This window comes from Schistocerca gregaria, chromosome 6 (assembly GCF_023897955.1).
Source record: "Schistocerca gregaria isolate iqSchGreg1 chromosome 6, iqSchGreg1.2, whole genome shotgun sequence".
Lineage (NCBI taxonomy): Eukaryota > Metazoa > Arthropoda > Insecta > Orthoptera > Acrididae > Schistocerca > Schistocerca gregaria.
Window position 1 is genome coordinate 160,822,875 of NC_064925.1, and position 23,954 is coordinate 160,846,828.

General features: G+C 46.1%; 1 protein-coding gene across 1 annotated transcript in view; it reads right to left on the reverse strand.

Annotated features, from left to right (window-relative positions):
- LOC126278166 (zinc finger and SCAN domain-containing protein 22-like) overlaps nucleotides 1–23,954 on the reverse strand; it is a 707,092-nt gene that overhangs the window by 224,253 nt on the left and 458,885 nt on the right. Inside the window, exons 4-5 of the mRNA XM_049978061.1 lie at nucleotides 17,745–18,083; nucleotides 11,670–11,839 (exon numbers count right to left, since the gene is read on the reverse strand). Of these exons, the coding sequence (XP_049834018.1) occupies nucleotides 11,670–11,839; nucleotides 17,745–18,083 (509 nt within the window). The remainder of the gene's footprint in view (nucleotides 1–11,669; nucleotides 11,840–17,744; nucleotides 18,084–23,954) is intronic.

The window sequence follows — 23,954 nt, forward strand, 5'->3', positions numbered from 1 at the left end:
TGATCCGATTCTCAATAAGCTCGTATGGGTAGGGGGTGGGGGCAGTGACAAATGCCTCGAGATGTTCACCAGTAATTTTGTAATGAGCTAATATACTGTTCTTTGTGTTTGCTATAGGCATCACCTTACGTTTATCCATATTTAAAGAGAGCAGACATTAACTACAGAAAGTGTATATTTTGTCCACGTGTTTTTACAATTTCCTGCTGTCGACCAGCGTTGACAGTGTCGTCCACAGTAAGAGATCATAAGCGAATAATCTCGTACTGTTGCTGACCCTATCTTTTGTGTCTGTTAATGACATTGGAGGTCCTATCACTCTTCCCTGAGGCACAGACACTTTTACGTGCTTTTCTATTCGGCTCTACTAGGTTCTGTTGGTCAAATTCCTTCACATAAACACATATACCGTGTGTGACCGTACCATGGCTTGTATCGCTAGCTGACGATGTGGTAGAGTGTCGATTGCCTTTCACGAACCTAGGAAGACGGAATCTACCTGTTCACCTGCATCTGTTGTTTGGAACATGTCGTTCAAATGGTTCAAATTGCTCTGAGCACTATGGGACTCAACTGCTGTGGTCATCAGTCCCCTAGATCTGAGAACTACTTAAACCTAACTAACCTAAGGACATCACACACATCCATGCCCGAGGCAGGATTCGAACCGGCGACCGTAGCAGGAACATGTCGTATCTAAGATTCTTTTTTCTGGATAAGTTCAGGTTTTCTGTGGTATGAATTCGCTGTAGGGTCCTGCAACACATGGAAATCAACTATTTTGGTGCGTAATACCGAGTAACCGCTGTACAGCTTAAGCAAATGGAAACTTGCCCAGAAAATATCTTACGTGCTTAAGGTAGGCAAACTGACTTGCATCTTCTGTCCGGGGTAGGGATAATATAAGTTGGGATACCTATCTTGAACATTTTCCTGAACGCTTTTAACTTGCTGAATTCTTTCTGAAAAAACTAGAGACCAGTGCTCATTTCAAGTCTCTCTCTCTCTCTCTCTCTCTCTGTCTGTTTCCTTCTCTCTCCTCTTTGACTTCTTTCACTCCTCGCCTTTCTTTCCGATTCATCTTTCTCCTGCATGTGTGATATGTATGTATATACGTATGAATGCGAGTGTGTGTGTGTGTGTGTGTGTGTGTGTGTGTGTGTGTGTGTGTGTGTGTGTGCGTGTGTGTGAGCACTGTTGCTGCCCACCCAGCTACTCGTTTCCGATGCCCCCACAGCTCATTAATCGCAGGCAGCGCCACGGGCAAACAAGTGCGGCGGTGGCTGGGTGCTGGTCCAGTCGGCGCCGCCTCGCGGGCGATTCGGCGAAGCGGCCACGTCTGCATGTCCCATAATAACAGAGCATCGCGGCCGCGCACGCTGAATTAGAACTCATTCACGTCGCGCGCCGAGCCAGCAGTAGCAGTTTAGAGGCGTTCACAAATGGCCCCGAGCGGACAACAGACCCAGTGCGCGCGCCGTTGTAATGTTCGTTGCCTGCATCGTTCTCTAAGAACTGTAATTACTGCCTTTCTCCCTGCCGTATAAATCCAAAATCAACTGCTCTCCAGAAATCAATATTAGGGCGAGATACCTGTTCGGTACTTCTATGGAAAGGAAGGTCACATCGATCGCGAAGTGGAAACAACAGTGAAAATCCGATGACGCTTTGCATACATTTGTGGCCAGTCTCTTTAGTATGTCCGTCGATCGCGTCACATCTCTCTTTTTGGTTATGAGCGCTTAGTGAGCATGTAAAGATACCTAGAAAATACACTCCTGGAAATGGAAAAAAGAACACATTGACACCGGTGTGTCAGACCCACCATACTTGCTCCGGACACTGCGAGAGGGCTGTACAAGCAATGATCACACGCACGGCACAGCGGACACACCAGGAACCGCGGTGTTGGCCGTCGAATGGCGCTAGCTGCGCAGCATTTGTGCACCCCCGCCGTCAGTGTCAGCCAGTTTGCCGTGGCATACGGAGCTCCATCGCAGTCTTTAACACTGGTAGCATGCCGCGACAGCGTGGACGTGAACCGTATGTGCAGTTGACGGACTTTGAGCGAGGGCGTATAGTGGGCATGTGGGAGGCCGGGTGGACGTACCGCCGAATTGCTCAACACGTGGGGCGTGAGGTCTCCACAGTACATCGATGTTGTCGCCAGTGGTCGGCGGAAGGTGCACGTGCCCGTCGACCTGGGACCGGACCGCAGCGACGCACGGATGCACGCCAAGACCGTAGGATCCCACGCAGTGCCGTAGGGGACCGCACCGCCACTTCCCAGCAAATTAGGGACACTGTTGCTCCTGGGGTATCGGCGAGGACCATTCGCAACCGTCTCCATGAAGCTGGGCTACGGTCCCGCACACCGTTAGGCCGTCTTCCGCTCACGCCCCAACATCGTGCAGCCCGCCTCCAGTGGTGTGGCGACAGGCGTGAATGGAGGGACGAATGGAGACGTGTCGTCTTCAGCGATGAGAGTCGCTTCTGCCTTGGTGCCAATGATGGTCGTATGCGTGTCTGGCGCCGTGCAGGTGAGCGCCACAATCAGGACTGCATACGACCGAGGCACACAGGGCCAACACCCGGCATCATGGTGTGGGGAGCGATCTCCTACACTGGCCGTACACCTCTGGTGATCGTCGAGGGGACACTGAATAGTGCACGGTACATCCAAACCGTCATCGAACCCATCGTTCTACCATTCCTAGACCGGCAAGGGAACTTGCTGTTCCAACAGGACAATGCACGTCCGCATGTATCCCGTGCCACCCAACGTGCTCTAGAAGGTGTAAGTCAACTACCCTGGCCAGCAAGATCTCCGGATCTGTCCCCCATTGAGCATGTTTGGCACTGGATGAAGCGTCGTCTCACGCGGTCTGCAAGTCCAGAACGAACGCTGGTCCAACTGAGGCGCCAGGTGGAAATGGCATGGCAAGCCGTTCCACAGGACTACATCCAGCATCTCTACGATCGTCTCCATGGGAGAATAGCAGAATATACACTGTACTAGTGCCGACATTGTGCATGCTCTGTTGCCTGTGTCTATGTGCCTGTGGTTCTGTCAGTGTGATCATGTGATGTATCTGACCCCAGGAATGTGTCAATAAAGTTTCCCCTTCCTGGGACAATGAATTCACGGTGTTCTTATTTCAATTTCCAGGAGTGTAGTATAAGTGCCTGTGAGAGATTTCGCCAGATTTTATGCAACCCACACAACGTAGTTCCTTCTTGAGAGTTCTCAGCAGGCTACTGCAGGGGCAATGAGGACACTCCCGATGCGTTTCGAATAGAAAGTGTTTGATCACCAACCATATAGCCCGGACTTAGCTCCTTCTGATTTTCATCTCTGCTCACATGAACCGCTAGCTATGAGGACAAAATTTTGGTACAGGAGATAAACTGCAGATCAGCCTAGAGAATTGGCAGAAAGCACAGACAGCTGCCTTCTATGACGAGGTTATCTGAAAGTTGGTACAATGCTAAACGGGCATCAGATCGGCGACTATGTTGAGCAGTAGGTGGATCGTGTAACTAACTGTCGGAACTACTACATTTTTCTACATTTTTGATTTTCACTGAAGTTTCCATTTCGCGACCGATAAGAGCTTTCTTCCGGAATATTACTTGACTTCCAATGAATTTCTAGTTGGTACACAGCAAATCAAAAGTCAGATTTCAGGTGTGACAGCTTCAGATATTCGTATATCCATTAATTTACTTGCACCTAGGTCCACCGACACGGTAAAGTTTTCAATATTGAAAACATTTTAAATGAGAGTTTGTTTATTTCATTATTCACCCAAGCACCATTGTAAGTCAAATCTTCGCTGCTGGCTGCTGATTATGCACCAGAGCTGGATAATTTGTTAATAAATAAAATAAAATTCCTGAATGAGTCTGTAACCATCGTGATTTTTTTAAATAAAACCACCTGTAGTGCTTGACATATTTCTTTATTTACAACGACATTTCGTCTACAGTTATCAACAGATTAAAAATTACAACTTCTAGAACATAGTGGAGTGTCAGTTTCAGTAAAACCTATACCGCCTGTCCAAAAGTTTCCGAGACTGATTTTATTCCTGGTGTATAAGTGGTGAGAGCGCATAACTACGGTGGCAGCTTGAACCAATAGGTATAAACAACAGAGGTGTATTCGATCAGTCAGTCGTGAGCAGGCACTATTAAGCAGCGGACATGCAGCCATGTCAACGTTGTTGTGTCACAAATCGCAGTGGAGCAACATCTCTAAATAGGGTGTTCACGAAATTTTCCAGAATGTTTCGAAGAAACGAAAAGTGTATTCAGAGGTTGTTCCAAACGCCTGTCGTGACTTGACTGAAATACAGAACTCTGACAGTTCTTTTCTGGAAACAATTATCGCTTGTGACGAGACTTGGTGTTGTTAGCACTAACCTACCACATAACGACAAAGTGTAGAAATTTACATGATGGGTGAGCACTTTGACGAAGTAACCTACTTTTCTAGCCAATGTGACGCGTTAGTTGACTTTTCTGGCAGTCCCACATTGTTGTTTTATGATGTTCTGTGCATGTACTCAAGTGACTGGAGATGTGTAGCACACCAGAAGTATGATAAACAGCATCCTACTTTCTCTATATTTTTTTTCTTATTCCAGTCTGAAAACTTTTCTTTACTGACGCCTAAGCGGGTTGTCAACTGGCATTTAAAATATGAATAAATGTGTAAATAAATGCCTCAAGTGATATACACGCCTTTATTCACAGAAAAAAACAGCTGGTTAAGCACGGGGTGAAATATTATCTCCGCTTTCGATCATGTTTCGTGTTTTACCGTTCTTTGCACTGTGTGAACGGGCCGTCGCAAACAGCTTGTCAGCAGTTCTGACTTGCAGTAATGTCTGATGAAAAAGTGGTGACGATACGCAGTACGGGGAAAAGAGTAGGCACTGGTCTTTTCAGAAAGACCAAACCACCAGTAGATTGTAGGACTGTTCGAAATGCTCTGGCGAAAATGAGGATGACGTAATCAGAAATCCGAGCAGAAGTTACGCGAGTAGTATCATCACGAAAAGTCGAGAACAGGTTAATGGAAGCTGGCTTCAGACCGCGAGTTTCTATGAGCCGTTTATCATGACAGGATTTCGTCGACAACAGACACTTCCATGGTGCTGAGCTGGAGTAAATAAACTGGCGTCCTGTGGTGCTCAGCGATTAGTGTCGCTTCCGTTTGTTGCCGTCAGACTATCGACAGTACGTCCGCTGACTACCTCTTATAAGGTGTCAGTGATTTGCGTGATCTATAGTGTTGCATCTCCTATAGTTCCCCAAGGCTCGATTCCAGGAGTTGGAGAGCTCATGGAGTCGAGCCTTGGGAAGTTATAGGAGATGCAACAGTAATATTTCGTAAAACTCAAAGGTTGCCTCATGCTGTCGCAGAGACACCAGTCATCTCTGTATACTACGAGTAAATGTCTGAATAACGTAGTGAGTTCGTCGCAGCAAGTGTTGCGCGTCGTCAACAGTGACCTCTATGAGTTTTTAGATGTGAATATAGCGTATAGAGGCTGATACCAGTCATCGAAAATACAATGAAATTGTGACATAGACTGAACAGTGGTGTGCTCGAAATGTTTTCTCCCGTAACGTACAACAAAACCGAATAATGTCATTGGTGCTCTGACCTCCATTAGAGAAGCGTGAAGACAAGGGCTGAGACGTGGTGTGTGATGACGTTTCCCTGTTGTGATACGACCACGGTGGCGTCACGTAGAATTGTTGTTAGATCTGGCGCCAATGTGACATCATTAACCCATCGTACACCTCACACGAACTTGTGAGCTGTTTTCGCATGTGTCTTCGCCCTGCTGTGTGAAGAATCGTCGAGCTGGAGGATGACATCGCAGGGCCATTACAGAAGAAGGTTATAGGCACGTTTGAGCTAAATTTCGAACTTCAGTGATGCAGTGCGATAAAATGATGGAGTTCCAAAAAGTGATATATAATGATGTATATGACACCTTCGCCAGGACAGACATTTAGCTACAGGAGCTGATAGGAGCTGAATGTCGGTAAGTGTGAATGTCTTAGGACAATCGTAGTAGGAATTTTTCTTTGGTGTTCTGTGCTGTTAAAGTAATAAAATTGAATATTGTTCACTGGTTACACATATTTTACTGTACCTCACGGTACAGTCACCATCATAGCAAGTTATTAAATGGTCAGGTTAACCGTTCCGACTTTGATATTGAGAAGAACCGAAGTTCCTTTCAGTCTTTCTGTGTGATAAATCCTAGTGGTGGCGTTCTTAATCAATAGCTAATCTGTTTATGTAATGAACCTACATGTAACAGGAGCACGATTAATTGGCACTCTGATAAGCTGTGTGGCAGTGTGCGAAGTAAATAAAAGGGTTCCAATTCTGAAGGAGGTTATCTGTTACAACTGCCCGGATATGCGAATAACACCTCACACCTTCATAACTGCCTCCAGCCAGAAATTTTCATGAACTATTTCAGGCCAGCCGGAGTGGCCGAGTGGTTCTAGGCTCTTCAGTCTGGAATCGCGCGACCACCACGGTCGCAGGTTCGAATCCTGCCTCGGTCATGGATGTGTGTGATGTCCTTAGGTTAGTTAGGTTAAAGTAGTTCTAAATTTTAGGGGACTGATGACCTCAGATGTTAAGCCATTTGCATCATTTGAACTATTTCGGGCGTGATATTCCTTAGGATGATACTCAAAGGCTGCTGGCTGCCATATCACGAGAAATAAAAATGTGTATTTGTGCTTGTGAATGTCACAATTCAAACGGACGTCGCTCATGGACGTCAGTTTCAAATACAATGAAAGCTTAATTATTTGATACTCGTTATGTGATGAACATCTGCTCAGACTTTGATAAGCAGAGAACAGTTCAAATGGCTCTGAGCACTATGCGACTTAACTTCTGAGGTCATCAGTCGCCTAGAACTTAGAACTAATTAAAGCTAACTAACCTAAGGACATCACACACATCCACGCCCGAGGCATGATTCGAACCTGCGAACGTAGCGGTCGCTAGGTTCCAGGCTGTAGCGCCTAGAACCAGAGAACAGTTTCCTGTGTAATTGTGTGGTGTTAGATTTGTCATTCTAGCGATTAAAACAGCTTTCATAAATACATTATTATTTATTCATACCGGCAATCAAAATCAACTGACGGTGGATGTGCAATTCTTCTAAATACCGGGTGATCAAAAAGTCCGTATAAATTTGAAAACTTAATAAACCACTGAATAATGTAGATAGAGAGGTAAAAATTGATAGAGGAGCTTGGAATGACATGGGGTTTCATTAGAACCACCCCATATTGCTAGACGCGTGAAAGATCTCTTGCGCACGTCGTTTGGTGATGATCGTGTGCTCAGCCGCCACTTCCGTCATGCTTGGCCACCCAGGTCCCCAGACCTCAATCTGTGTGATTATTGGCTTTAGGGTTACCTAAAGTCGCAAGTGTATCGCGATCGACCGACATCTCTAGGAATGCTGAAAGACAACATTCGACGCCAATGCCTCACCATAACTCCGGACATGCTTTACAGTGCGGCTCACAACATTATTCCTCGACTACACCTATTGTTGAGGAATAATGGTGGACATATTGACCATTTCCTGTAAAGAACATACTTTGTACTTTGTCTTACTTTGTTTATGCTAATTATTGTTATTCTGATCAGATGAAGCGCCATCTGTCGGACATTTTTTGAACTTTTGTATTTTTTTGTTTCTTATAAAGCCCCATGTCATTCCAAGCATTTGTGTCAATTTGCACCTCTCTGTCTACATTATTCCGTGATTTATTCAGTTTCACTTTTTGATCCCACGGTACATTGTAGTGGACTGGTTATAGATGTTTCAGTATGTCGAGGTTTTTGAATAAAGCCGAAATGCCAGTAAGAACGCAACCAATTTTAATGAAAAGGTGTCCGAAAGAGTGTGTTTCATGTTACAGGGAATGGGACGGCGCTCACAGCACGTTTTTCTCGTTTCCGTGCGAGGGCAAATGAAACAGCGGTCGGCCAGTGGAAGCCGGTGGAAGCCAGCCTGCACGGACCAGACCAGAGTGGTCGGGCCCTAGTTTCGCCAGTGATGAATTATCCGGCGACCGTCCGCCCGGCGAGCTGAGTCCATCAAGGTGCTCCCCGCCCCCAGTCCCTCCGTTTTTCCAAAAGCTGATGGCCTCTTGATTTATTACGGAGAGGGCCGGACGCTAATTTTCGGTTACTACCGCGCAGGGAGTAATTTCCAACATTAATAAGCGCTCACAATAATTGTGCTTAGACGGCGCTTCTGCTGCAACCGGCCCCGTCTTGCGGTTACCGCCGCTGCCTTCTGGACGCATTCCCGCTGCCTCTCGCCGTAAAGCCGTCAGCCTTCTCCAGCGGGACGTTCTGACGGCCGGCAGATGGACGTCGGCCCCTGCACCTTCTGCCTTGTCGGAATCGTGTTTTGCAGTTCGCTGATGCTGCCCAGCCTATTAACTCCTGGTTTCCCCTCGCGGTTTTCCATTACGATTTCCGTGTATCCTATTTTGGCTTTCTGTCTTAGATAAAGAATCCAAATGGCTCAAATGGTTCAAATGGTTCAAATTGTTCTGAGCACTATGAGATTTAACATCTGAGGTCATCAGTCCCCTAGACATAGAACTACTTATACCTAACTAACCTAAAGCACATCACACACATCCATGCCCGAGGCAGGGTTCGAACCTGCGACCGTAGCTGTCGCGCGGTTCCAGACTGAAGCGCCTAGAACCGCCCGGCCACAGTGGGCGGCCGATAAAGTATCCACTACAGGCTACAAACCGTAGGTGAAGTCGATGTTGCTCCCTGGTTCTTCGGTAGAAGCCATCACAGGGAGCGGTTGTGAACGACATCAGATCGTGGAAATCACGTACAAAATGTATTACGACGTTAAGAAACTGATGATGTGTAAGAAACCAGTACCAGAACAATACACAAAATGCTGTTATTCGTTAAGTGACAATATGTCCGAAGTATGAAAACCTATAAATGAGGAACAGAGAGAAAAACGCGAAGAGAATCAAAGTGAAAACGATAAGAGAAATACGAGTCGAAAATAGTTGATGTTGAAAAACGGTTCGAAGATGAGATTATCTACAAAGGAGACCGCGCATAGGACACACTTGTGACCATTTCTTCAGCTCTGATAGACCGACAGGCGTCTCCCCTAGGTTTGATTATAGGAATACATGGAAGCAATTTAGAAGGGTGCTAATAAATTAGTTACCGGTAGGTTCGATCAACATGCGAATATTACGGAGATGCTTCGTGAATTCGAATGGGAATCCCTGGATGAAGAGGATGCTCTTCTCGAGAAACACTATTGAGAAGATGTAGAGAAGTGGCATTTGGGGCTGACAAAAAACGATTCTACAGCGGCCAACGTACATTTTGCGCAAGAACCACGAAGAAAAGTTAAGAGAAATCAGGACTTACTGAGAGACATATAGACAGTTGTTTCTCCCTCGCTCTATTTGCGAGTGGAACAGGAAAGGTAATGATTAGTAGCCTCCGTCCTGCACCAACAGTGGCTTACGGAATATGTATGTATATGTAGATGTAGATGATGAGCCAAATGAAACAACACCGAATATTTCGCACGGAAAAGTGTAGAGAAACAGTAGACGCAAAGGGAAAGCGGAATGAGGAGGCAGAGGAAGAGAATGGAGAGGAAAGGAGGGTATATACTTATTGGCGATATGGATCGCCGCATTCCATCAGAATCGGGATTGACGACGTCTGACATTACAATGGAATCACATAACAGACGTTCAATTAATTACGATAAATACTCGTAAAGGAAGAAGCATTTTCCACAGTAGAAAGTGCGATGTGCGTCCACTTTTAGCTGACACTTCCCGCTTATGTGCTCAGACAATGTCTACAAACGAGGCTCGCCTAAGTAGTTCTCAAAAATTTCGGTAATTTTTAGAAATGTCCCAGCTTGTTGTGTTTCAGCTACGCATGTCGTCTACTAAATTATAAATTTTCTTCTAATTAATACTGACATCACAAAAATTAAGTCACTCTGCTCTGTAATGAATGAATGAATGGAAAATTTCGGGTTGTATCAGACATTGTCGCTGTTATTTTTGTCAAAAGGTCAGTCGATTTAATTACAAGGACTTCAATTCTAAGCAAAATTTTTCAAGCGTTTTTAAATCCGGTGAAAATCAGATTTTGAGTCCCCGCCTTCTAGGTGAGCGTGACTCAATTTTTGTCGGGTCGGAGTCGAAATGTACTGCACACTACAATTCATAAACGAACAAAACCCATATTCGTACTGGATCCAGGATTGGTAGACGCCACCTGTTACGCCCGAGCGCGCTTTCGGCACCTATTTTGAAATAAAGAACCAGCGATCGGAAATGATTTTGTCAGGTGATGTGCGGTTTTGAATGAGTAACACGCGTGAAATATTAGCGTTTGTGTACCATTTTTATTTCATAACTAATAAAAGTCTATCTCACTGGCACTGGCGCACAATACTTAGTATCCGGAAAGTAAACTGAATGTTTAGCAACATATGTCAGGGGTAAAATTACGAAATACACAACAACCAGTCGCAAAATCATGTTTTATTTAGTCACTTTTGCAAATCGATTTCAACTGATTAACAGCCATCATCGGTGCTTTCAACCAATATGTGCCCTGAGTAGTAATTCTGCGAGTGGTTGCTGCATATTTGGTAATTTTATAGTTTACGGTCGCTGCATGACTTGGGAACCACATGGAGCCCACCATTCATATGTGTCAAGGTATTTGGAAGTAATTTATTGCCAGGGGCAAAAGATTACGTGGAACAGGATTGTTGAAGGAATAGGGTGCTGGTCAGTATTCTCGACAGAGTGGTTTGCACAGTAGAACGTGAGAAAATGCTGGTGGATCGTGTGGTAGACGATTTTGTAGTAATCACCTATGTACAGAGTGAGCAGAACAGAAGTGGCCCCTCGTGGACGTTTTCTCTCTCTTGGCCTCCACACTAGCACAGCTTACGTCCACCTTCCATCACTTCGCCTTGCAACATATCGTGCCCATTTCTATTTCAGCTCCCTAACCGGTTATATTTCATCATTGACAGTACTTAATATGATCCGGTTTCGGAGATCTCTTCGTCTTATACGTAGCAACGTTCTTTCCTTGCCGTGTGCAATTCTCAAGTACCCTTTAGCTAATTAGCTTAATTTTCGTGTTTCGCAGATGTAAGTTACAAAGCAAGAATACACTCGAAAAATATTCAAGTCCATAGCAACAAAAAAATTAAATGTTAATTTTCGAACATTACTCCGTATCTCAAAGTACACAATTTAGGAGCCTGTACCACTTGCATAATTTGGACAATAAATGCTTTAGACTCCGCAATGAAGATGCTGAGAGTTGGTTTCGTGGAACGAATCCACTTGAAGACCTGGGAGTAGTACTAGGTTGCAAAGTGTTGCGTCGACATTGTTTCCACTTAACGTTATTGGTTTCCGTGTGGGTCACCGACTGGTGGGTCACGTATGTATCGGGAATGGAATATATGGGGATAGTGTGTTCTCGTCAGAGATCTCAGAGTTACTGACTGTGGTGTTGCTGGCTCGAGGTCTGCTAGGAGAAAAGTGCGCTGGCGACTGACCTTGATGTGCGTCATGCGGTGGTAGTAGAGGTTGGAGCTGGCGGTGAACCTCTTGCCGCAGACCTGGCACTGATGCGGCTTCTCCCCGCTGTGGATGCGCCGGTGCGTGTTCAGGGAGCTCGAAGTCGAGAACCCCTTGTTGCACACCATGCACACGTGCGGCTTCTCGCCTGCGAAAATCAGGAGAAAGGTGGTAAGCGTATGCAGGCAGACCGCCACTGAGGTAAGAACTTGTCGAGGTAACCCTGTCGTCCTGCACTGAATATATGAAGGAAAAGTTCTAGAGCGAACGACCAAACGAAGAGAAATGGAGTTTATGCCATGAGGCGCGTAGACAGACTGATAACAGGAGGCTGGAATGGTACGGTTTACACAGGATGGGCAGAGTAAAATTGGTCGGGAAAGTACACTCCTGGAAATGGAAAAAAGAACACATTGACACCGGTGTGTCAGACCCACCATACTTGCTCCGGACACTGCGAGAGGGCTGTACAAGCAATGATCACACGCACGGCACAGCGGACACACCGGGAACCGCGGTGTTGGCCGTCGAATGGCGCTAGCTGCGCAGCATTTGTGCACCCCCGCCGTCAGTGTCAGCCAGTTTGCCGTGGCATACGGAGCTCCATCGCAGTCTTTAACACTGGTAGCATGCCGCGACAGCGTGGACGTGAACCGTATGTGCAGTTGACGGACTTCGAGCGAGGGCGTATAGTGGGCATGCGGGAGGCCGGGTGGACGTACCGCCGAATTGTTCAACACGTGGGGCGTGAGGTCTCCACAGTACATCGATGTTGTCGCCAGTGGTCGGCGGAAAGTGCACGTGCCCGTCGACCTGGAACCGGACCGCAGCGACGCACGGATGCACGCCAAGACCGTAGGATCCTACGCAGTGCCGTAGGGGACCGCACCGCCACTTTCCAGCAAATTAGGGACACTGTTGCTCCTGGGGTATCGGCGAGGACCATTCGCAACCGTCTCCATGAAGCTGGGCCACGGTCCCGCACACCGTTAGGCCGTCTTCCGCTCACGCCCCAACATCGTGCAGCCCGCCTCCAGTGGTGTCGCGACAGGCGTGAATGGAGGGACGAATGGAGACGTGTCGTCTTCAGCGATGAGAGTCGCTTCTACCTTGGTGCCAATGATGGTCGTATGCGTGTTTGGCGCCGTGCAGGTGAGCGCCACAATCAGGGCTGCATATGACCGAGGCACACAGGGCCAACACCCGGCATCATGGTGTGGGGAGCGATCTCCTACACTGGCCGTACACCTCTGGTGATCGTCGAGGGGACACTGAATAGTGCACGGTACATCCAAACCGTCATCGAACCCATCGTTCTACCATTCCTAGACCGGCAAGGGAACTTGCTGTTCCAACAGGACAATGCACGTCCGCATGTATCCCGTGCCACCCAACGTGCTCTAGAAGGTGTAAGTCAACTACCCTGGCCAACAAGATCTCCGGATCTGTCCCCCATTGAGCATGTTTGGGACTGGATGAAGCGTCGTCTCACGCGGTCTGCACGTACAGCACGAACGCTGGTCCAACTGAGGCGCCATGTGGAAATGGCACGGCAAGCCGTTCCACAGGACTACATCCAGCATCTCTACGATCGTCTCCATGGGAGAATAGCAGCCTGCATTGCTGCGAAAGGTGGATATACACTGTACTAGTGCCGACATTGTGCATGCTCTGTTGCCTGTGTCTATGTGCCTGTGGTTCTATCAGTCTGATCATGTGATGTATCTGACCCCAGGGATGTGTCAATAAAGTTTCCCCTTCCTGGGACAATGAATTCACGGTGTTCCTATTTCAATTTCCAGGAGTGTATTTAATGGGCCTTAAGATAGGCAACCCAGCTTACAGCTTCCAAACCTTAGGAAGATGACGTAACTTAGGTTGCCCACCTTACAAAGGTGCATTAAGTATTTTCTGGTCGGGATTTATTTTGCCCACCCTGCACCTGCCGACGCAGTCGGCGGTTTAGGCCTTTCGCGCTCAGTCCTCGCCCCAGTGTTACGCCCAGTATTCGTCAACATAGTCTGTGAAACAAGTTTTTGACCTTTACTTTTCCATTTCCCTATCCAGCTCTAGGTTCTTGCTGTTTCTTAAATCGTCCAGTCTTCTGGCATCAGTCCATCAGTGCATCTGATGTCGTCAAATCGTTCTGTCGGTGAAGTTTGTGCAAGTCTAATACGATTATCCGTCCGTCTGCCCGAGAACTTTTACTTCATAACATGAAGCGGAAAAAACTGAAGAACGCCATAATTGAAAATATGTCGTACAATTTGTTTGCCTAATTATCTGTTAGCACCCAAAGTTGTGTTTTGTTTGAACAGATGGTAGCGATGTGCATTCATGTACCGAGATAGGATCACAGAACTTGCATCATTGTAGCACATGAACTGAGTATCTATTGCATTTCGATTTACAGAATTACGTCGCTGTACGGTGTAGAGTTGCCTGATACGTACGTTCATGGAGACGATGACAGAGAGAGACAGGGGGGGGGGGGGGGGGGGGAGAGACAGAGAGAGAGAGAGAGAGAGGGAGAGAGAAAGAGAGAGGGAGAGAGAGAGAGTCCTCTGGAATAGCATGAAACAGGTCGCCGAGCTTAATATCATTAATGCTCTGCAACCGTTTGCCACTTAATCCACGGAACAGAGGAGTAGACAGGTCATAAGGAACAGTAAATCACTACTGTACTCTAAACGGCATCTGTTAAACGCCGACATTGGAACATTATCTCTCTATCACCTCGCTCCCCCTCCCTGCGAACTAGTACTCGAAAGTATGTGTGGGAGAAGGGATGAGAAAAACTGTTTAAGATACTGTTCTCTACCCAGAATTGCACTAGTAAGTTTCTTGAGTTTCCGTTTCCACTCACTGTGACACGCTTTCCTGCACACTAATTCTACAGGGTGTTAGACATACGATGTAACAGCTGCGTCAAGTGTTAAAACGAAACCATAATGGGGCAGACAGGCTCTTGGCATTGCATACGCACTGGTTCACTGCTCGGATTCTACCAGATGGTGTATCGCTTTTAGAACTGCACGAATTATTATTTAGGTAAGAAGTCTTTACTAAACTGTTGCGACATTTATAAATCCAGCCTCGTGTATCACTCGCATCTGGTCGCAGAGTTGTGTACAACCTGCAAATGAAAACACTGTAAAGTATTTGTAGTGCATCAGGTGACCAATTCAGATACCACTGACGTGAATCAGAACTACGATTAGCTACTGCAGTCTGTACATTGCGCAATGAAGAGCGGCTAGTTTGTTTCGACCATGGCCGGAGTTAAGCTTGGTGACTTGTCGGTTTGGTGCACCGCCAGAGGGCAGGAGCTCGCACACGTGATCGTCACGAGCGCCGATGAGGCTGTGGAGTGACGAGAAGTGGATGATGGAGTGTGTGGACAGCCAAGAGCAGGAAGCCAGCTCCAAAGTTAATGAGCTCAAGAACCGAGTTTGTGGTAACGTCCAGAGATCAAGGTCTCACAGCAAAGTCGGCAACGCGAATCGATGCCACAGACATTAGCGAAGGCTCGCTTCAATCAGTAACGACGCATGGGAGACGCTACAAATGGCTACGCTTCTATCCCAATCACGGCAGCGTCCTCACGCTGAGGTCAATACAGTGTCGAGCATGCAAGCCCTCTGCCCATTTCGAGACGTCAGCTACAGCAGTGAACGCCATCGAGTTTCTGATGGAATGTACGTCATTAATGTTGAACATCGTACCTGATGAGAACGGTTTGTTACTTAGTGCATCAGGTGATGCTTTGCTAGTCCATGACAGTGCTAAGTTATCCAGTAATCCTGTGGCAAATAGGAGCGTCAACATTAGGTGCACACAAGCAACATATTAGGGTGGTTGTTGTCTTTTCGCTGATGAGAGAATGACGATTCCAGAGGAGACAAAGACGAGGCTTCCACGTTACAAGAAGAGCCATATCAGGAGGCTTTAATGACCAATAGCTGTTTCATCGTTGGTTGAGTGTTGCAAAGTACAGTACAGTGAAAAGTGCAGTCTGTGCAATAAGTGTGATGAACTACCAGCAATACTCCACACGCAAGAGTTCCACACAAGGGTCATGTGTACATTGCAGCGTATTGGGGTTATTCTGTGCTGGCACGTTGGTCATAGGTTGCTTCCCGTAAGCGAAAGCCTTTTGATCTCGTTAATTATACGATGTGAGCTTTATTAATTGTGTACGTGCAGAATGAAAAATTATTTCATCGTTATTACGCTATGATCGTGATTGATGGTGTACAGAAAATTATTTTGTCATTAATAAGCAATGAGCGCGACTGATTTTGTATGTCCCCTTGTACAGAAAATTGCAATTGGTAAACTTTAATTGCGAAACTTGCGTGGCGCTATTTTAGTGACTAAATAATACCTATGCTTTGGTGAGTAGTTAGCGACGAGGGTGCTTATGGATCAATATTTAGTTGATTGCTAACGTAAGTAATCCCTAATTAAGCCTGAGAGTTATTTTCTGAATTTTTGCTTATTATAAGTTGTTATTTGAGGAAGCTGTTTTTCCATTTGCCGTTTTGGTTTTTGTGGCTAAGGGACGTATATTGTGAACAATGGTTTCTTCTGGTCTAACTTTCCGTACTGGAGCGACGTCTAATTTGAATTTCGTTATATTGCGCTGAAGCGATTTGATGTTGTTATCCTCTTATTTCAAGCTTTGCCTCCAAGAACTGTAATTGGATAGGAGATAAAGCACAATTTTATTATTTATTGTCAGTTGTCATTAACGATGTCTTACGTTTTATAACTTGTTTCTGAAATTGGGCCCACGCTTGCAAAACCTGCAACGTGCATCTCACTCCTTCCAAACTCTACATTAGATCGTGATGGTTCTGATGGCTCTAAGCACTATGGGACCTAACTGAGGTCATCAGTCCCCTAGACTTAGAACTACTAAAACCTAACTAACCTAAGGACATCATACACATCCATTCTCGAGGCAGGATTCGAACCTGCGACCGCAGCAGGCGCGCAGTTCCGGGCTGAAGCGCCTGGAACAGCTCGGCCACAACTGCCGACTACAGTGTGATGTAGTGGTTAATTGAGAAACTCCCTTTTTTTCCTAGTGAAGCATGGTTGCATTTATTGGGATACATGAACTGGAAGACACCTGACGGTGGAATCGGAAAATCCTCATCAGTTACATCGACAATGTCTACGCGATAAGTGGTGTGCAGTTAGCGCAACACTAACTATTGGTTCAGTGTTTCCCCAGCAAACTATATCGTCTGACAGTTACGTGTGCTGCGCGGGATTAGCCGAACGGTCTCAGGGCACTGCACTCATGGACTGTGCGGCTGATCCCGGCGAAGGTTCGAGTCCTCCCTCGTGTATGGGTGTGTGTGTGTTTGTCCTTAGGATAATTTACGTTACGTAGTGTGTAAGCTTAGGGACTGAGGACCTTAGCAGTTAAGTCCCGTAAGATTTCACACACATTTTAATAGTTTTGACAGTTACGTAGTTAATACGTTGCAACTTTCTTTCAGGGAACTAACATGACCTACAGTTATTTCATACAACATGATGCAGGAACAATGCGTCTGTGACAATGTTACGAGATGTTTTTGATGATAAGAGCTGTCCACTGTGAGCAGATTCATTTCTGAAGCCAATACTAAAAAAAACTGAACTTCTCCCGAACAGGCCATGGAGGCCCAGCGGTACCGACCGGCTGTCGTGTCGTCCTCAGGCCATAGGCGCCGCTGGGTGAGGATATGAAGGGGCATGTAGCCAGCACAGCGCTCTCACGGCCGTATGTCAGTTTCCGAGACCAGAGCCGCTACTTCTGAGTCAAGTAGCTCCTCTGTTTTGATCTGACGGGAACCAGTGTTACCACTGTGGCAAGCCCGTTGGCGAAGCCCATACTAACTGCGGTTAAAACCGATGCCAGTGTCCGAGAAACAGTCCAGTTGGCATGCAGTGACCCGAGCCAGAGTCACAAACATTGGTTCCTGCGTAGCGCCGGGTCGTGTTTGAAATATCCCGCCTGTGTCAGGAGCGTAGTGGAGGGCGTGCAGGGGGCGTACCTGTGTGCGTGCGCATGTGCCTCTTGAGCAGCGACGGCCGGTCGAAGGCCTTGCCGCAGACTTCGCAGGGCAGCAGCGTCCGCTCGCCGCGCGCCGGCCGCGCCGCCTTGGGCCCGGGCGCCGCCGCCGCCACGGCCGCCGCCGCCGCCGCCGCCGCCTCCAGCGCCAGCGACAGCGACAGGTCGCCCGCCGTCGACGCCGCCGACGACGTCGACGATGACGACGACGACGACGCGGACGACTCCCCGGACACGGACTTGCGCTCGTCGGTGTCGCCGGCGCCGGGGCTATTGACGAGCACCCGCGACAGCAGCGACATCGACAGGTCCAGCGGCGAGTCTGCGAACATTTGAGCTGTTGTCAAGAGTGGCTCAATAGACCAAAGATACAAGTCAGTTTCCCTGGCAGCCCTTTTTCTCGTAGAATTTCCTATTGGCTGTCCATTTCTCGTTATTTTTTGAAGGTGTAGCTACAGCTGTAGACTTGGTGTATTAACAGAATGATAATTCAAAATATCCACGGGGGTATAGCCGGTCTACAGTGTCCAACGGGCACAATATTTCGGCTATCATACATGTCGGCATCATCAGGTGAACTGACGGACTGAGATCCTGTGAACGTGCCGGCACGGAGATCCGTACGCTATGGCTGCTCAGACACTGTAGACCGGCAGTACACACGTGGATATTTTGATTATCAAATACGCCGGGAGAAACTCAAGAATCGCAGAATGATAATTCTCTCTGTTGATCCACTGTGGACATGACACAGCAGCCCGTCAAGTATTTAACACTGAAATTCTCCAACAACCGTGCAGAAGAGGTGTTATTTTATTTTATTTTTACTACCAGTTTCTGCGTTCCCTGATAAGGGACGTAGAATGCACGACTTCCTCCCTGATATAAGGGAGCGGTTGAGAATGGGAAATATCGATCCCAGCCGCGGTATGGTACATTTCTTAACCGGACATGGACCTTATCCCACGCACTTAAACAGCGTGAGTCTGAGGCAGACACCTACATGCACATGCGGGGAAGAAGGTTCCGCAGAACACACCGTCTTTTTCTATGGGCAATACGCGAACAATAGACATAAACTACACTTAGACTACACAGATACAGACATAGATATATCCACAGCAATAAGAGACGGAGAACAATGGGCACAATTAAACGCACTGACAAACCATATTTCAAAAACAACACATGAATAGTACATGCGGACACGACTTTACAGACATGCCAATGTGGAGCGTAACAACAATCTCCAGAGGGTGGACAGCGATACCCACAGTGACAGCGAAAATAGTGACGATGAGAAGGATCACGAGGAGGAAGCTGAGATGTGAAGTAAATAAGCATAAGGTGCAGGCGATGTAGACAAGAAATCACCAAATGCTGTACATGGGTGGACACCTAAAGTAGTTAATACATAGGATTAGTAATAAATAGGATAAGCAACATTATTTCTCTACTAATAACCATTTGTGTGTGTGTGTGTGTGTGTGTGTGTGTGTGTGTGTGTGTGTGTGTGTGTGTGTGTGTGTGTGCATGTGTGTGTGTGTGTGTGTGTGTGTGTGTGACTGGCGGTCAACGGCTCGAAGAAATCATTCCGAGGTATTAAGCGTCAGTCACATTCGGTGGTGATACTAACAAATCTCTCCTCTATCCTATCTTCTTTTTATATTCTTCTTAAAAAACAATAAAATTTTATTTACATTTCAACCTTAAATTATTGTTATTTTGAAAAGTATCATTCTTTGTAAATCTTGTAGATAAAGCAAGAGAAAAGAAAACTGTAAAAAGATGAAAAACGAAAATTGTAAGATGTACGACCTGTTTTAAACATCAGGTAACAGGTCTATAATTTGGCAATAAATAAATGAATTCCATTATGCCATCTTCAGGCCCCACATGCATCTCTCAAAAATAAACTATATCGGCCAAACCTAAGCCGTATACGAAGTGCTCCCTTAAAGGAGTCAGGTCTTCGAAGGAGGCACTTGCTATACGGTTTAGAATTCACGACATCCAGGAACATATCGCCCAGTACTCCAATACCATTTATTTTTGAGAGATGCATATGGAGCTTGAAGATAGCACAATGGAATGACGAAAGTGACAGTAAAAATGAAATAAAAGAACATCTCATTTGCATGGCTCTTGGCGAATATCATTGTTAAATGAGAATCGTAATAGCACTGTAACGAATCGTACGTAAAGAGGTCGGTGGCAGTCGTTAACCACCTGACGATCCAGCCAAAGTACTGGGTGCCTCTGGTTGCGCGTGAAACATTTAGCCTTGGTTTTGGGTTGCTGAGGACATGTAGTTTCTGCAGGATGACAGTGTTAGTTTCCCGAGCACATCAATACATCCAGGGACAGTCAGAAACAGAAACAATGGCCCATGTGTTGCTTATTCAAATGTTACCTGTTGACAGCGTAAGCAACGACTGCAGAGTGTGTCGTGGAACGGACGCTCATAGCATACTAACGGCGTCGTAATGTATTCTCTGGACCTATATCAACGAAATGCACCACGCAACCGCCTTCTTACCTGCACATCACTATATCAGCTTCCCACAAAAAAAAAAAAAAAAAAAAAAAAAAAAAAAAAAAAAATATTTTAAAAAGAGAGGATGAAACATCCTCAAATCATAGCAACTATGACAATCGGAGTGTCCAAAATTGTGAGGGGTTATTGCTTCAGAGAGCACGAATTCTGAAGAAAATTGCGCTCCAGAAACTAGACACTAGCTCCTGCTAAACGTCTGTTCCAGAATAAGAGAACCCTGTTAACTAGGAAATACATTTAACGTTGCGACAAGAAAAGACCTTAGCTAAACACTTCATCCGGAGTGCGCTACTCCACTGAAATGAGAGATCAACCACAGGTAAAAAGAAAAAGGGGAAAAAACGGAAAACATAGGCAACAGCTACAACCGACACGAATGTGGTTTTGGAGTGCAGCCGTACGGACGAATTGCACCTAGAGAGAAGTAAATTAGGACGTTCTGTAAGCAATATATGGTGAAACTTGGTGGGTTTGTGCTCAGGTATTGGAATGGATAATAAACTTTTTAAAGCAAAATTCTACATGGTGGCAACTCTTGGAAGATAAGTGATACAATTTTTACCAAGGAATGAAAAATGATGAGAGAGAACAGAAAGAAACATTTGAAGCAGGACCAATATGACGATGACAGTGTTCGAGATGTAGACTGACTAATCTTGTATCTTGAAAAACGGAAGTCATCGTGAAGATTTCGAATCTCCGTTTTATGCAGTTCGAAATATCATTATCTTCGCCGATAAGAATACCACAAGTTTGATATCCAGGAAATCTTTAATGGAGTACACATTGTGCTTTATTAAGCTCAGTACCGGCGTTAGCGAGAATATGCAAATGAAGTCAGCGCCAGTGTTTAGGAATTCATTGTGAATGAGATAAAATCATGGGAAAAGAAAGTAATTTCAAGCTTGTCTTGGGAACATGAAACGGGAATGATACTGCGCAGTGTGGGATCCTTACCAGGTGGGATTGACGGAGGACATCGAAAGGGTGCAAAAAAGGGCAGCTCGTTTTGTATTATCACGTTATAGGGGAGAGAGTGTGGCAGATATGATACACGAGTTGGGATGGAAGTCATTAAAGCATAGACGTTTTTCATCGCGGCGAGACCTTTTCACGAAATTTCAGTCACCAACTTTCTCTTCCGAATGCGAAAATATTTTGTTGAGCCCAACCTACATAGGTAGGAATGATCATCAAAATAAAATAAATCAGAGCTCGAACAGAAAGGTTTAGGTGTTCGTTTTTCCCGCTCGCTGTTCGGGAGTGGAATAGTAGAGAGATAGTATGATTGTGGTTCGATGAACCCTCTGCCAAGCACTTAAATGTGAATTGCAGAGTAGTCATGTAGATGTAGATGAAGATATGTTCGTGCATTACAATGTAAACAGTACAGTAGTTCGATTTGAATATTTTCGTTTGTCCTAACGCTAATACAAACCGAGTTAATGATTCTGAAACGAACGAGTCGCTGCGTACTAAATAGCGATCGGTCATTAAGAGTGATAATCCTTTTATGGTAATTAGCATCATCGTCACAATCAGCAGGAAATAATGAAGAAGAAAGCAGATGATGAGGTGTAATATCGTTTCAATAAACAACCTACTTAGTGGAGATATTTACTCACGAAAAACGTGCATTGCGAACCAGAGAGTTGTAAAAAAAAATTGGTTTCTGTGAAACTATAAATTTCTTTACGTGATTCTATCCAAACTTGAAGATAGTCGAAAAAGACACCAACTTTAAATGTCATCAAAACTAGGACCGTAAACAATGTCCCGGATTTGTAACTGTGACTGACTGAATGCTCTGCTGCAACCTTTTCATTAATTAGAGAAGGATTGCCTCAATTTAAACAATCAAAAAAGAGTACTTAAACGAAACCTTTAGGTCGAGACTTAAACCGCGCTTCATGAATAATAAGCGTAATATTAAATCTGTAGACCACTTAGCATGAAATGCGCAGGCGGCACAGAACAAAGGTGAGCCGCGAAACAAACGCGTCGCGGCCCTCCTGCCACCATATTTCCATCAGCAGAATAATCCCTGATACATAATCACGAGTCAGATCTTCCGCGGGAGCATCTGGAACAAAGCTTGCTCCGTAAACATTTCACATTCACGCAGGCCATACCTTCTTCTCCTTCCACACCGCAGCGGAACGCAATCGGGGTATATAAGAAGAACGGGGCGACAGCACAGGGGGAAAAAAAGGGACAAAAGGGGGAATGTAAGGGCGGGAAGGAGAAAAGACAAGAAGTTGGCGAATCGCGGTAGCTCACAATGGCGGGCTGCACCACGGAGCTCTTTTGAAAAATTCCCGACGAGCGGTTGGAGCGGGGGACAGTGCAGTGAGAGGCTGTTGATGGTGCTGGACAGTACAATAGGGCCGAGAGTCTGCTCAAGCATTCAGGGCGACAGCGGCCGCAGGCGGAGAGGTGTCTGCGATGGCCGCTACCGGCATCGCGCCGTGGGGCCGGCGGTGAAGCGAGGGACGAAGTACGACTGATGGACATCGCGTAACAAATCCGTTACCACTCCAGCAGGCCGGAAACCAGACTTCTGCGTCGACATCCCCGTTGTTAACACGGCTTACCCCGCGACGGCACTTCGTGTTGCGTCGAAGTTAGGCGTCTAAGGTTGGTCGCCATGGATACGCTCGTGCAGTGAGCGATCAATCCATCGCTCACGCACATTGGTCAGCAAAGCTTGTTTCTAGCTGCTTACCTGTCCTGCCCTTTTCCCCTTATTATTTTCCTGCAGTAGTTTGAGTATCTAAAAAAGCATTTTTTTGTGACGAGTATCGGTGGGCGGCCGTTCGTTCGCTAAAGAGGCCCATGAAACCAATCGACAAGGCCCAATACAATCTCAAAAGCGAGTGCCAGGTACTGACAAAAAACTGAAATGTAATTTGCGGTCTTAGTAGTGAATAATTCGTTCCTTCGAGATTCAAACCCAGCGAACTCCGTAACATGTATTACAATTTTTCAAGAACTGTTCTTTCTACTGGTATTTTTCGTTCTTCTGATTCTATTCCTCACTGAACATTCAAGGGTATTACTCTTTTTTTCGTTTTCTTGGGAAACTAAACATAACTGAAAAATCCTGGCATAGTCAATCTGTGTGCTGGATCGAGACTCAAACTTGGGATCTCTGTCTTTCGCGGGCGACCACTCTAGCAACTGAGCTAGCAAAGCACGACTCAAGACCTGTACTCACAGCTTTATTGCCGCCATTGCTTCGTCTCCTACCTTCCCAACTCCACAGAAGTTCTGCTGCGAACTGTGCAAAATCAGCGCTTCTCGAAGAAAGGATACTGCGGAGGTATGGCTTAGCCACAGCGAGGGGGATGCTTCCAGAATGAAATTTTCTCTTTGCAGCGTAGTGTGCGCTGATATGAAACTTCCTGGCAAATTAAAACTGTGTGCCGGACCGAGACACGAACTCGGGAGCTTTGCCTTCCGCAGGCGAGTACTGAGTTGCTCAAGCACGAAGGCGACTTATTTTAGATTTTAATATTTCACTGTTTTGAATGTCTTCTTGTGATATACTCGTTCCGTTAGAGCTTCGTGTTAGTGATATTGTGATTGTGTCTGCGAGCAACTGAAAATAAAATTCACTTTATATTTTGCCGTACG